Source organism: Phragmites australis, chromosome 22 (genome assembly GCF_958298935.1).
Source record: "Phragmites australis chromosome 22, lpPhrAust1.1, whole genome shotgun sequence".
Taxonomy (NCBI): domain Eukaryota; kingdom Viridiplantae; phylum Streptophyta; class Magnoliopsida; order Poales; family Poaceae; genus Phragmites; species Phragmites australis.
This window is the reverse complement of record NC_084942.1, coordinates 12,221,304-12,235,583: the sequence shown is the minus strand read 5'-3', so window position 1 is coordinate 12,235,583 and position 14,280 is coordinate 12,221,304. Positions and strand designations below refer to the sequence as shown.

Here is a 14,280-nt window from a genome sequence, read left to right as displayed (position 1 = left end):
GAGAGAGTCTTCTCAATTTTCTCCTCTTCTATGATCTCTTTCCCACATAGACACGGTAGGGTGCAAATGCGGTGCAACGCGGAGTTGTACTCTCTGGCATGCTTATAGTCACAGAACAGAGCCGGACCCATTCTTGCTCTGCGAGAGGCTTGATGGTGTACTTAAGATGCTCAAAACGCTCCTGCAGTGCGTCCCATAGTGCCTTAGCGCTGGTCATTGCCATGTACTCATCTTTCAAAGTGGGAGAGAGATGATGACGGAGAAAATGAAGTGTCTGATCATTCTCATCCTCCGTGGGAACAATTGTACTACTTGTTCCCAGGCCAATTACAGTGGAGCCTTTTTGCTCCCAGTACAATCCGAACATCTGATGCCCAAGTGAGATAGTTGCGGTCGTCAGCACACAGCTTAGCGAACTCCTTGTTCGTGATGCCAGCCATCTACATATTTAAATGATGCAAGTATTACTACCAGTAAAGTTGCTTCATGTTGCTAAATTGGATTGCTGCAATTTTTTGATATTTTGTATGCTATTATGTGAATTTTACTGAATTTAAACGCATTACAGACAATTTAAACAGCAAAAATAACATAGAAATAAATACTGCATAATTAAAAAAAATAAATGCAAAGATCAAATTCTAAGGTACTTTCATGCAGGAAAAATATTTTCAGGATTCTCCATAAAGACCGATGGTTTATACGTAAAATTCCAAAATTTACGTAATTTTCAAAAATCACAGGATCTAATTTGCAAAATTTATGTATGCCTTTTTCTTTTCTTTTTCTTTTCAATTTCTACCCATTATTGTTCTTCACGTGCTTCAGTGCTTCTTCACGTACTTCAGTGCCGTGATGCATGACCGTGTGTATGCATGTGTGCTTCTTCACGTACTTCAGTGCCGTGATGCATGTACGTAACCTGCTAGACGTACTTCACGTATTTCTACATGCATCACGTACTTCAGTACCAATCTTCAGTGCAGCACAGCGCGTGACGGCGACTTCTGGCCGGGCGCGCGCCAGCATAGGCTACGCCCTTTTCCATCTGCACTGCAAGTAGCATCAGGAACATGCGGTCGGGCCTTTGCACAGTGAGGTCTTTGGCCCGTGCGGAAGCAGCAGAGGCTGGTGGCACAGCAAGGCATGCAGCCTATGAAGCCACGCAGCAGGGGCACAGGCACAACCATCCAAGGCTCTGGCGCGGTAGCAGATTGGTAGGGACTCCGGCCAGCAGGGGGACATGGCCTCCGGTAGATTTTTCATGGGCGTGGTACTAGCAGGGGATTCGAGCATCGGCCAATCACGCATCAGGCAAGGGCTCGGTCAACAAGGGCGGCTGCAGGCACGCGTGGGCATGAAGACCAACCGGATTCACAGAAGAAACGCGTGGGAGCAGCAAGCAGAACCCTAGCCTGCAAGGGCAGCGCGCATCGGCTCCTCATTAGCGAGCGGCACGGCACGTCGGCTGCGGGGGCGCGCACATTCAGGTGCGGATGGCGGCCCGGTGCTGCTGAGGAACATGATGATTAATACAAACGAATCTGTATGTTCTAATCATATCATAATTTTGATCTAAAAATAAGTTAATCTACGAGATTAACCGTATAGATAAAAACAGTGGGAATATTGGTCTCAAACCATAGCCTATTCATGTCGTGATAAATTCATGCCGCGTAAGGCATATAGGCTAGACCATTACCTGCCGGCTTGACGATGATGTCGATGCAGTGCAGATCGGTCGTAGGTAGATTCGTTCTGCTAGCTTGATCTCCGGCAAAGCTTCGTGCTGATAACGTGATGCAGTGCAGATCGGTCGTAGGTAGATTCGTTCTGCTAGCTTGATCTCCGGCAAAGCTTCGTGCTGATAACGTGTTAAGAAACTGCTGCTACCGGGTATAGTCCAACGATTCCCAAGAGAATAATTGTAAAAAGAGACATAAACGTAGGGAAAAAAACTGGCTATTCTTTATTCATCTATGTTTCTGTGTGTTACAATGAGAGGTCTCCCTCCATATATAAAGAACCAAAAACCCCTAAAAGTTAGATTCCAATCCTACTAGGATTCGAGATCGATCCATTCAATACATAACCTGTTAGGTTTTCTAACCATTTGCACCATCCTCCACATCACCTGCACGTCCCAAGCTGTCATTTCAACAGACTAACTAACTAACTAACTACTTCTGTGCAAGATCACAGACCGATCAAGCGCAGAGACTCTCTAACTGAACATCTGACTAAACTGAATGAAAATCAGCTACTGAACCAACTGACGAACACTTACCATAGCGCTCAAGATTATTTTCAATAGCGTTATGGTGGGCGTCGACAACTTCGATTTTTTCAAGTTCCTGGAAATGGAGCTGGTCCTCGTGGAGCACCCAGAGCTTGCATGCATGACCACATCTCAGATTCAGCGTCTCCGACTCCCTTTCCCTTTGCGTAGTGAAGGGAAAAAGAGGTGGAGGGGGAGGAGCAGTAGCACAAGGAAGGCCGTGCTTGGTGGGTGGATCCGGCTCTGGGTCACTAAAGTTTTAATAGGATCGGTGTATTTTGATAAATAACTATAGTTTTATGGTTGTCCATCAGGATACATAAAATAAATCGTATTACAGCAAAAACGGCACCCTTAATAACGCAAAGGAGCAAAATTTGCCTTATTTAAATGGGTTATTTGGGTACATACCATTATAAATATCCTAGTTTTGAAATATGCCATTAAGTTGCAAATTTGGAAACATGCCACCGCTCTTGGTGATAATTGTAACCATACCATTAAAAAAAATTATGACCAAACTATCTCATCCCCAACTCCGGTCTGCTGGAGTTATGGCTGCCACCTCCCATGGCTGTTGCTGCCCATCCACTGCCGTCCTCGACGCCAACCACTAGGTGAGATTCAAGCACCACCAATGAAGCTACGTCACATTTGTATTGCTACCACCAGGAAGCATAGGGAAGGGAGGAAGCTGTGGCAACATCTGTGTTGGCCACAAAGAAGTCGCGCGCCGTGGCGGAGTTTCGCTGGAGTGGAAGAGCTTGCTTGACGGCAGCCTAGATCAGGCATGTATCCGACATTGGAAGAGCTTGGTGGCACCTGGTGGAGCTCAACGACGGTGATGACGACATCTTAGAGGAGCTCAGTGGTCTAGATCCGCGGGTGGAAGAGCTTGGCGGTGCCTAGATCCGACGCTGGAAGAGCTCAACAATGCTTTGTGGAGCTCAAAGGCAGCGATGACGACGGCCTAGATCCGGTGCTAGAAGAGGTTCATAGCAGCCTGGAGGAGCTCGATAGCCTAGATCTGACCTGGATCTAGGCTGGAGAGAGAAGCTGGCCGGCGGAGGAAAGATAGTGAGGGAAGGGAGGAGGAAGGAGCCGGGGTAATTTGGTCCAAAATTGTTCATAGTGGCATAAATCTAACAATGTAAACTTTGCAATAATATTTTTCCAAATTCGTAATTTATAATTGCATATCTCAAAATCGGAATATTTATAATTGCATATATCTAAATTTCCCTATTTAAATTGGAAGTTCTTATTTTGAGTGAGATAACATCCCAAAGCAGTCGTATGTCCGCAGATCGCAGAGCTCCCACAGCCACAGCATCACATCCGGCAGCGGGAGCAGCCCAAGCGCTTACTACAAACCGCGGCCGGCCACCTCCGGCGCTTCGATGGCCAAACTAGCGTCGCCGCCGTCGCCACTGTAATCTACACCCACCATAACCTCCTGCTCCATCGCCACCATGCTCCTCAACACCCACCTCCACCTCCCCCGTCCCTCCACGGCTGCTCAATACCCCAAACCAACCGCTTCCATCCCAACCCACGTTCCCCTCCCCATCCCACGGGGTCCGCTTGCTCGCCGCGCTCATCCGCCACTCCGGCATGTCGCGTCACCGGCGGAAGAAGGGTCAGGGGAGGGAGAGGGGGAGGACGACGGCGGGGAGGAGGACCTGGGCCCCGCGTCGGCGGCAGCAGTGGCTGCCGTCATTCGCCGGGCCTCGAGCGTTTCGCCGGTGCGGTTCAGGCGCGTGCGGAGAAGGGAGGTCGGGGAGGAGCCGTGCGGCGAGGGGGGCGTGGCGGAGCCGAGCGCTGACTTCCGCCGCCTCTGCGCGGAGCAGCTGGAGATGTTCCGGTTGGTCGTCTCCCGTGAAGCCGTACTCTCTGTAAGTCGTGCTTCGCTTATTTAGTAATGTTAGTATTGTAAGTCTGCTTGTTACCTTTCGTTTTGTTCGAGATAATGGCTGCCAGCCACTGGGATTTGAGCAAAGAACGGCCGATACATAATAATACAGTGACGAAAGACCAAAACGTATTATCAAATTTGATCCTGCAGCAGCTATTGAATTGTTGAGGATTAATTGGTAAACCGTAACACAGGGAAAAAGTAAGTTGAACTAGATTCAAGATAAAAGAAAAGGGGGTTTAATAAGAAAATGTGGATGAATAGTAGTTCTTCTCGATTTTAGATCAGATTTGTTTGGCGGCATGGCCAAGTAGTGAAGCAGGGGGGCTGCAAATTGTTTATCACCCATTGAAATCTGGGTGCTGGCTTATCAATAATCAAACTCGACAAATTCGTACCCCCCTAAGTTGGGGCAAGAGAGTAACTAGGTCTGACGATAGTGGATTCTGAGAGTTCTTGGAAATGGAGCCAAGCACAAAAGGTTTTCAGTATATAATTTTGCTGTTACGTTTGAGTAATATTGGGTTTGTATCAACTATTTTGTTGGTTTGTGTTTGAGCTTGTTTCATTCATTGAAAAAGATTTAAATCTGTTACTATGTATTTTGAAGGTGTATGTAAGACCTGCTGGCACTTATATCATGGATCAGCTGGAACTACGTCAAGTTGCTTCCTATCCTGGAACTAATGTTCATGAAAGAGATACTGTGTTCCTAGTTGGTAATTTTTCTATATCTGCGGGACTACGAGCAGCTGAAGCTTTTCTAGTGAAACAACAGGTACTTAATTCATTCTCATTCTCATAATAGTAGCATAGTTATTAAAACCTCACCTGTTTGCTTGTTCAATTGCTAATAATCACAACTAGCAGCTGGCCTGCTCTGGTTTGAGCATTGTATCAGAGACAAAAGGAAAACTATACAAGTAAAACCTGTATTTTCTTGATGTTTTACTTCAGAGGAGGGGCGGGGCAGAGGGGCCAAATCCCTAATATCATTCTCACCACCACAGATGCCATCTAGTTTGAGCTCCGTCTAAGGGTGTTAATAGGTAATTTGTTATTATTTAAGGAAAAAAAATCTGAAAGAAAAACTTGGAGTCACCCGCCTTTGCACTTTGCCCCTTATCTCATTTTAATTTAATTAACACCCTTCTGAGTCATTTCATCATTTAAAAACCCCGATTGGTGCGAACTAAGAGTAGCTCAGTTGGTTAGTGTCTCTAGTAGAGGGGACGGCTACCCAGGCTTGAACCCAGGGTGCACAAATTTGTGGGTGCCTCCCTGAGAAACTGGTTTCAACGAGTTTCTTGGCTAGCTAGGATTCGGTACTCCCCTACCTTAAAATTAAAAAAATACCTAGGGGGAGTTTGTCCTCTTTGTCGAGAGAAAAGAAAAGAAAAATGATCGATAATTTTCTCCTCAATCTCACATGAATTTCTCAACTAATCCCGACAGATCAATAACAATGTGAGCATCCTTGAGCAGTATTGAGCATTGCTTAAGATGATGGAAGTGCGACGTTCTGGACGCATCACGACCACTACAAGTTCCTCGTCATGTCATTCGGCTTGACTGAGGGGCCGGTGCTACAGTTGCCAGATTTCAATCGCGGATTCGTCATCGACTGTGATGCCTCCAGCTCAAGGTTTGGTGCGGTGCTTCACCAAGGTAGCAACCTGATCGCATTCTTCAGTCGGCTAGTGGCGCCGCAACATGCCAAGTTTGCGGCGTATGAGCACGAGCTCATTGGACTAGTGAAGGCAGTGCACCATTGGTGGCTATATCTTTGGGCGCGCCCCTTCACTATTCGGACGGATCACTACTCCCTCAAGTACTTGTTGGACCAGCGGCTATCGACGATCCCGTAGCACACTTGGGTGAGTAAATTGTTCGGGTATGACTTTATAGTGGAGTTTCGATCGGGAAAACATAACACAGTGGCGGATGCTCTCTCACGCCGCGACAAGGACTACGTCGGCGCCCGCGCCCTCTCGGTACTAGAGTTTCCCCTCTTTGAGGAGTTGCGACGCAAGGTGGCGGCTGTGCTGGAAATCATCGCTAAACGGGCTGAGATCACTGCTGGCGTTTGTGCGCTAGAAGTCAACGATTTCGTCCTCTTTGCCGGCCGCGTGTTCATGCCGGCGTCCTTTGCCCTGTGGCTGCAAATTCTGGAGGTGGCTCACAGGGCGGGGCACGAGGGTGTCCAGAAGACGCTACACTGTCTGCGCGGCTCGTTCTACTATCCGCAAGTGGCGCGGCTGGTGCGTGAGTTCATCCAAGGATGTTATGTTTGTTTGCGGAACAAAATAAAACACCTCCATCCAGCAAGACTTCTTCAACCGCTGCTGGTGCCTACCACGGTTTGGACGGACATTGCGTTGGACTTCGTCGACGGCTTTCCCAAGGTCGGCAGCAAGTCGGTCATCTTAACCGTCGTCGATCGCTTCTCCAAATACGCGCACTTCCTCACCTTGGGCCATCCCTACACCGCTGTGCCCATTGCACAGGTCTTCTTCGACCAGATTGTGCGCCTGCATGAGCTACCTTGCTCTATTGTGAGCGACCGCGACGTGGTGTTCACCAGCACGTTCTGGGCGGAGCTCTTCTGTTTGTCCGACATCAAATTGCAGTTCGGCTCCGCCTTCCACCATCAGACGGACGAACAATCTGAGGTGACCAATCGGATCATCAGCGTTTATCTTCGATGCCTTGCCGGTGATCGCCCCCGCAGTTGGCTTTGCTGGCTGAAGTGGATCGAATTTTGCTACAACACGTCCTATCAAACAGCACTGAAGGCGATGCCGTTCCAGGTGGTTTATGGCCACGAGCCCCGGCACTGATTTCCTACCAACTGGGCCTCGCCAAGGTGGCCACCGTCGACCGCCAGCTACAAGACTGCTATGAGTTCATCATCGACATCGGCGACCGCCTCCTCCAAGCTCATGAAGCGTCAACATGATGAACATCAACGTGACGTGGAATTTGCGGTGGGACAGTGGGTTTGGCTGCGGTTGTAGCACCGCTCTGCCGCCGCGATCATCGACAAGTCCGCCGCCAAGCTTGCGCTCCGATCTATGGGCCGTTCCAGGTGCGGAGCGCATTGGTCTGGTTGCGTACCGCCTGATCTTGCCTCCCAAAGCTCGCATTCATGATGTTTTTCATGTGGTCTTCCTCAAGAAGTTCGTCGGCATGCCACTCGCCGAGGTCCGCCTTCTGCATATTAAACGTGGCCGTGCGCTGCTGGAGCCGGCTTCTGTGGAGTAGGCACGACTCAACCGTGGCACTTGGGAGTTGCTGGTGCAGTGGGTGGGTCGTAGTTGGCCTGACGCAACGTGGGAGAAGCTCCAGGAGTTCACGTAGCAGTGCCCAGAGTTCCAGCTCGAGGATGAGCTGTTTCACCAGGAGGGTGGAAGTGTTGTGGACACCTTTGCGGGCCGCACCTACAAGCGAAATAGGCGCCAGAAGGGCACCGACACATCGCCCACAACATCAGCAGAGGCTTAGAGATAAGCCTCGCATTTATCTTTAATCAGTTGCTAGAGATAGGTGTAGTTTGTTAGTCGGCTTAGCCTTTAAGTTAGCATTCGGTTGGCAACTAGAGATAAGTTGTTAGTATCTTTTGTTAGGTGCCCGCTCTATATAATGAGCTTTTGGCAGATTGATTAGGCAGCAAAGAACAATTAGTCACAACTCAGAGCCTCCCATGGAGGGTGAGTTCTGCCTTTGCCCTTTGTTTTTGTTACTGAACCTTAAGCCACAACACTCTAGGACTAGGAGATTACCATAATACCCTTGACTATTATACCCTTAACGTTGCTTACCTATCTGGTTTTGAAAACTATGGGTAGTTGTTGCCCTAGCAGTTATTATAGGCCAAAAAAGGTTGTTCTGGGCTGCTTATACTCATCTTAATTTTGATCATAATTATGTCATACATATATTGCAGATGGAAGTTATAGCAGAGTTTGGAGCTCTAGTTCTTCCGATGGTGAAACATCCATTTGTTATTGGCTTCCTAGTTGCAGAACTTCCAGAACTGCATGGTGGACGTGCGATGAACTCTCGTACTACTGATATTCAGTTACCATCTAGCACATTCATGGATGAGTCATCTGACGTGACCTCATATGCTAAATTTGAAGCCTGGGATTTTAAAATTTCTGGTGATCAGGCGAATAATTATTCTCAGCTTGTTAATGTATGGAAGAACAGTGCTCTTATGATTTCTCGGACTTTGGCAATGGCATATGTCATGGATCAGGTACTTTGTTCATTTTCATCAATTAATGTTTTAACTTTAAACAATTAGTGATATATGCAAGTAATAATGCTGATATATATTTAAGCTTTGAAAATAACATACGAATAACCATTACGGTGACTCAAGAGCTCTATACATTCATGTAAGTGAAATAGGGAGGTGGGGAGCGGGTCTTCATGAAAATGCATGAGATACATACATTTAATGATATATCTGTGGCTGCCAAATATTTTAATCAACAATACACATACTAGTTCAAGTAGGCTCTGTAGCTGCGAAACAAGTGCTTGTACTGGTTCATTTTTCGCCATTATGAAGGATAAGCAATTTGCAGTGCACATGTGAGATATCACCTTTTGTATGTATCTGATGTCCCTGAAACCAACTCCTGAGTGTTTATCAGATGTGCTATGTCAATTTTACATCTCAGTTGCATCTCTTCATGTCTGATTTAAACATGCTAAGAAGATTCTTACTGTTTACTTAAGCTCCCCACTCTCTGCAGAAAGCATATCTGCTTCAACAAACTTCCTGGCAAAACAATGTCAGAATGAGTGGGTTAGTAGAACAGGTAAGCTACTTATTCTCGAAAACTATTTATTGAAAAAATTACAAATATCTTTATCTTTATCTTTGATTTTTTTTGGGGCAGATTTGGGGTCCCCTATCTAATATACGAGCTCTTGCAAAGATGTTATCGGTTCATACAAAGAGAAGTGAGGTCTCTAAATGAATTTCTCTTTGTTGTTTCTTCTTATAAAAGTGTTTTTTTAGCTCTTCACATGTCTCTGTCTGATAGATCTAATGGCTTCTTGCTTTGCAGATTCCATATGATATTGTTGAAGATATTCTCATCCAAGGTGATTACTTAAAAGATGCGTTGCAACAGATTCAAGATGCTGTGTATCTGACTAAGGTGACATTGTAAAGTCATTTTAGAAAGTTGATTATTACTGGCAAAATTGTACGGTTCTAGTCAAATATCTCTTTCTTTTGTGGCTAGCATTTTTCTTTCTTTTTATAGAGGCTAACTTTGCAATTATAATCTAGCAAGTACTATGCAATAAGATGCAGATGGATATCAAGGATCATGGATCTAGTTAAATTTCTCCATATATCCCCACTCAGCTAAATTGTCCTCATTTCATCTGGACAGGCAAACATAGTTAGAAGCAGTGACGAGACTCTAAAGAAAATCCAGGGGTCATCACGTTCTTCGGAAGCTTTATTGGATTATGGATCAGTACCTGGGAATAATTCACAAAATGTTAATCCAGTGCTGGCTCTTAAGTCAGATGAGGATGACATGGTAATGCCCATGCCACCTCTTTGGCTGGCCCCTCTTCAGCACCAAGATGCAAGGTAATACTTTAGTCTTTTTATATCCTGCCGAGATCCTTCTGAGCTTTTGATTCTGATCTACCATCCATTTTTATTAGATTGCTTGCGTTTTCATTCACCTCAGGTTCGCTTTTTCGGTGTGACGTAGGGTAGCATTGACTAGTGACCATTAAACAGCTACATTCAATGCATCATGTCATTCCTCTTTCCCAGTAGCAAATTTATAATTTTCAGAGTAAAGTGCACCATAAATTCCTGAACTTGTGAGGTGGGTGAAAGTAGGTCCATGAACTTGTTAACTAGACATTACTCCCACAAACTTGTAAGTGGTTCAAATCATATTACAAAATACGGGTCCGGACCAGACTGGCAGTTTTTAAAACAAAAAAAAGGGACTGGTGCCTGATCTGTTCTGGTTGGATAAAAAGATTGCCTATGCAATTGGACCCTTGTGAACAGGTCAAAACCTGGTTGAACCAGCGGTTTTCATGCTAAACTGTTGTTAAACCAGAACAGGTTTCTCTCTCTCTCTCTCTCTCTCTCTCTCTCTCTCTCTCTCTCTCTCTCTCTCTCTCCAATTTTCATGGAATTAAATATTAAGTGCTACATGAATAGTATATTACTTTGTGTAATACTTTTATTTGGGCTCAGGCCCAAGATTACCTGTTTTGTTTCTTTCCAGTTTACATCTAAAATTTGTTTTGATCTGAAATTGTCAGGAGTTATCGTAACTTGTGAGATGTTCCACCTCAAGTTCAATCGTGTATCATTTGTCAATTCTTTCTTTTTGTTGTCAGGCAGACCATGTGAGCTCTGTGATGTGCTGAAGGATTTAGTAGCAGGAGCATTACCACTTGCTTATAAGCAGCAGCGCACATTAGATGTAACAGGAATTTCACATCCACTCCAAGTTGCTGTCGAGGAATCTGCTTTAAGACAAGCCTTGAGCAATCTCATAGAGGGAGCTCTTCTACGTACGCAGCATGGTGGAAGAGTTCAAATATATGCAGGTGAAGCATTTGCAGGAGGTGCTCTCGTGGTCATTGATGATGATGGACCTGACATGCAGTACATGGTAAGAGAAGTTACAAATTCAAGCGGTAGCACAGTACACTTGTTCTTTCATTAATAAACGTCTGTACTATGTATAGTTTGTGAACAATACATGTTGGTTGTCGGATTAATACTGCTACAGAATTGGTTTGGATGTTCTAAACTTCTAATAAGCCCCTTCCTTCAGAGGGAAAACTATTGCATTTTAATGGTAGAGGTTTCTAGCAACTGGTTGATTTATGTTGTGTGACATAGTTAAGACAATACTTGATTCTTTTGGTACATCTGTACATGAGTGTCTCCTTCGAATTGTCTGTGAAATTCTTGCTGAGCCAAAGGAAATGTGGATTTTGGTTTTCAAATTTCAGATGAAACATGTAGTTTTAGTGCAAACTTTTTGAGACCCAAATATGAAATTAAGTAAGGTGTATAATAACAGTTACAGCATGTATGTGCATGATCTGGAAATCATGTTGATGAAAACATTTAACAATTTGAAGAACAGTACTAGAAGGAGAGCAGCTGTTGGGGTGGGGAGTAAGAGCGCAGCTGTCTACAAGAGCGATGACCTCATCAGACATGATGAAGAACAGTTCTAGAAGGAGGGCCCACGTGGGGTCGGGAGGAAGAGAGCAGCTGTCGAAGAGAGCAATGGCCTCGACATCCTTGACAGCGAACAGGGAGATAAATACATTGGGGAGGCTTTCTAATTCTGCCACACGCTTGACTCCGAAGTAATGAAGACCTCATGTTCTTAAAAGAGGAAAGCAACAACTAAATTTCTTAGATAAAGGAAAGCTATAGTATGATAGTTAATCGATTTATTTTCCTAGATCTCTAGCATCACTGCTGCCGCTGCTTCTTCCTCTCGCGCTTGCTTGGCTGACACTTGTGACAGTACTTAGATTAAGCTGTGATCGTACAATTTGTATTGTTTCAATTCCATCCTATGTAATTATCCTCATGTTTCGCAATGTAGTTGGTTCGCCATTGCCAGTTTATTAATTTTCGTAATTTGCTTTATTTATTCCTTGCAGACCCAGATGCATTCCCTTGCCCCATTTGGTTCAGACCTTCTTGCGGACGGTATGCTTGAAGATAACATGACATGGAACTTCATCGCAGGATTAACTGTTGCACGTGAGATACTTGAGAATTATGGTTGTGTTTTGCGTGTGATATCGCCTCGCAGACCTGATGCAGTTATAGGCACTGGAGGGAGTCGTATTGAGATATGGTTGCCATCTTTACAGACAGAACTGACTTAATTTGAGTACTTGAGGTATCCTTACATGATCATGCAATTTTCATTCAAGCTTTAATGTTGTGAAATATGTTAGAATTCTTCTAGAACCTTATTGTGCCAGTAACATCTCATATATTCAATTTGCAAAACTGCAGGTCATGCTTAGTTGATATGATGGTGACATCGAGCCCTATTTTTGTGTGAAAGTGTTCCAAGGAGCAAAGTGAGATTTATGGAATTACCTTAGATTCGATCACTGAAGGATCATTTGAGCATCTTTATTGCAACTTGCAAGTGCTGCAGATGTCTGTCTTCTAGTTAGTGATTTATGAGGCCAATGTAAAGCAGATGCCCACTGCCCTGTTGGTTACCGTGGTCAATGGTGATCCTTCCGTTCATATTATTTTGAATGGCGCTCACGTGTTTCGAGGTTCAAAATTTTTGAACTTTTTTGATAGTCCAACAGTATATTTGTTTAGTAACACAAGAGTGACATCTTTATTTAGATTTGTATTTGAAACTAATTCCAAATGATTATTATTTCTGTAGTTATAAAAAATATATGTTCAAACTAAAGATGTCCAAATGGGCGGCCCGGTCCGGCACGGCACGGGCCCAGTCAGGCACGGCCCGTTTTGGGCACGGCCCGTTACAGCCCGTTAGCTAAACGGGCCGTGCCGTGCCGGCCCACGTGCCGTGGTTGCAGCCCAGGCACGGCCCATTTAAGATCGGGCCGTGCCGTGCCGGCCCGTGGCACGATAGGCCCATTAGTATTTTCCTGGCCTGGCGGCCCGTTAACACGTGAAAATCCCGAAAAACATCAAAAAACCGCCGAATGCAGGGATCGAACTCAAGACCTCGTACATGGGAAGCAATGACTCTACCACCCTGTTAAGAATCTCTTTATGTATTAGGGATAAATAAATTATATAAAACCTTAAAAAATAGAAAAACTTAAATGGGCCGTGCCGTGCCGGCCCGGCGTGCCGCGGCTCCGGCCCAGGCACGGCCCGCCTAACCGTGCCGTGCCGGCACGGCCCATTTACTTTCGTGCCGTGCCGTGCCTGGGCCGGGCCAATTTTTCCGTGCCGCGGGCTGGCCCGTTAGGCCCGGCCCAGTTGGCCATCTTTAGTTCAAACAATATAATGGGAAAATTTAATTTTGGAGGCTGTCAAACCTAGCGCCCGAAAAATGAACATGTAATAATAATTTCTTGGAGTCACTTGAAATTTTTTAAAAAAGGGTATCCAACTTTGTGGCATCTAAACACCATAATTTGAAACCTTTTTTTTACAAAACTCATTAACAAATTCGCATATTTCTTTTAAAAAAGCTTAATAGATAGCCGCTCTTACACTTTATTCATGTTGGTAGCTATAATTTTCGAGAACTACCTTCCTGTTTGGAAGGTGCCGCCTAGACAATGAGACAGCAACTGTGGCACTCATGTTGACGCTTGTGTATCAAATGTATGTAAGGAAAAAAACACAGACCCAGTAAGTCATCCGATTTTTCATATTTTTTTACATATCATTTTTGTTTGTTCTCGCTCGTATAAGTGAATAGACCATCATTTTTCCCACTGCATCCTATTACACATCCTCTGACTATCTGAATCCGGATCGATTCTCCTCTGAAACGGCCTGCTGGATAGCCAAAATGTTGAAAGTCTAAATGATTCTAGTAGGAGCTTTTTCTCCGAAACTGCCTGAATCGGCGAAACACCTGGAGGCCGTTTCTGTCCCACACTGCCCTTGGGTTCCCAGCTAACAAGATGCCTTAAAAATCCATATTTTCAATCTGTTTTTCCTATAGGTTTAGACCTTCTAAAAGGCTCCAAAAAATCTGCCAATTTTTGTGCAGGTTCTATAATCCATAACCAACTCATTTTAACTGGTTGCACTTAAAAATCCTGAATAGAACTAAAATTAAAAATAATTCAAATTGACTATTTTTGCATATTCCATGAATTTTTAGAGCTTTAAAAATTAGGAAAAATTTCCAATATTCATCTTAATTAACGGACTAATTTCTAAAATTATCTCCAACTCTAAGTTATATAGTGAAATTTCAAGTTTCTTCACATGGTCTTTCTTTTCATGAATTTGATTAATTCCAATTAAACTCAAATGCATGCAACAATTGATCAAAAATGATTAGAGATGATGCTCATGATGTATATGTAT

The 14,280-nt window shown here is 44.6% G+C and overlaps 1 protein-coding gene across 3 annotated transcripts; it reads left to right on the top strand.

Moving 5' to 3' along the window:
• Nucleotides 1-3,540: 3,540 nt before the first annotated feature.
• LOC133904683 (chloroplast sensor kinase, chloroplastic) lies at nucleotides 3,541-12,618 on the top strand. 3 transcript variants are annotated; one of them, XM_062346159.1, is made up of 10 exons: nucleotides 3,543-4,173; nucleotides 4,804-4,971; nucleotides 8,140-8,454; nucleotides 8,960-9,025; nucleotides 9,107-9,175; nucleotides 9,278-9,370; nucleotides 9,611-9,816; nucleotides 10,597-10,870; nucleotides 11,886-12,130; nucleotides 12,250-12,618. In XM_062346159.1, exons 1-9 carry the CDS (start codon nucleotides 3,751-3,753, stop codon nucleotides 12,114-12,116), a joined length of 1,845 nt encoding a protein of 614 aa, XP_062202143.1. In that variant the 5' UTR covers nucleotides 3,543-3,750; the 3' UTR covers nucleotides 12,117-12,130; nucleotides 12,250-12,618. The 3 variants fall into 3 exon arrangements, with proteins under 3 accessions (XP_062202144.1, XP_062202145.1, XP_062202143.1); XM_062346160.1 differs by lacking the exons at nucleotides 11,886-12,130; nucleotides 12,250-12,618 and adding an exon at nucleotides 11,354-11,873 and having other exon boundaries at nucleotides 3,541-4,173; XM_062346161.1 differs by lacking the exons at nucleotides 11,886-12,130; nucleotides 12,250-12,618 and having other exon boundaries at nucleotides 3,541-4,173; nucleotides 10,593-10,743.
• Nucleotides 12,619-14,280: the final 1,662 nt, after the last annotated feature.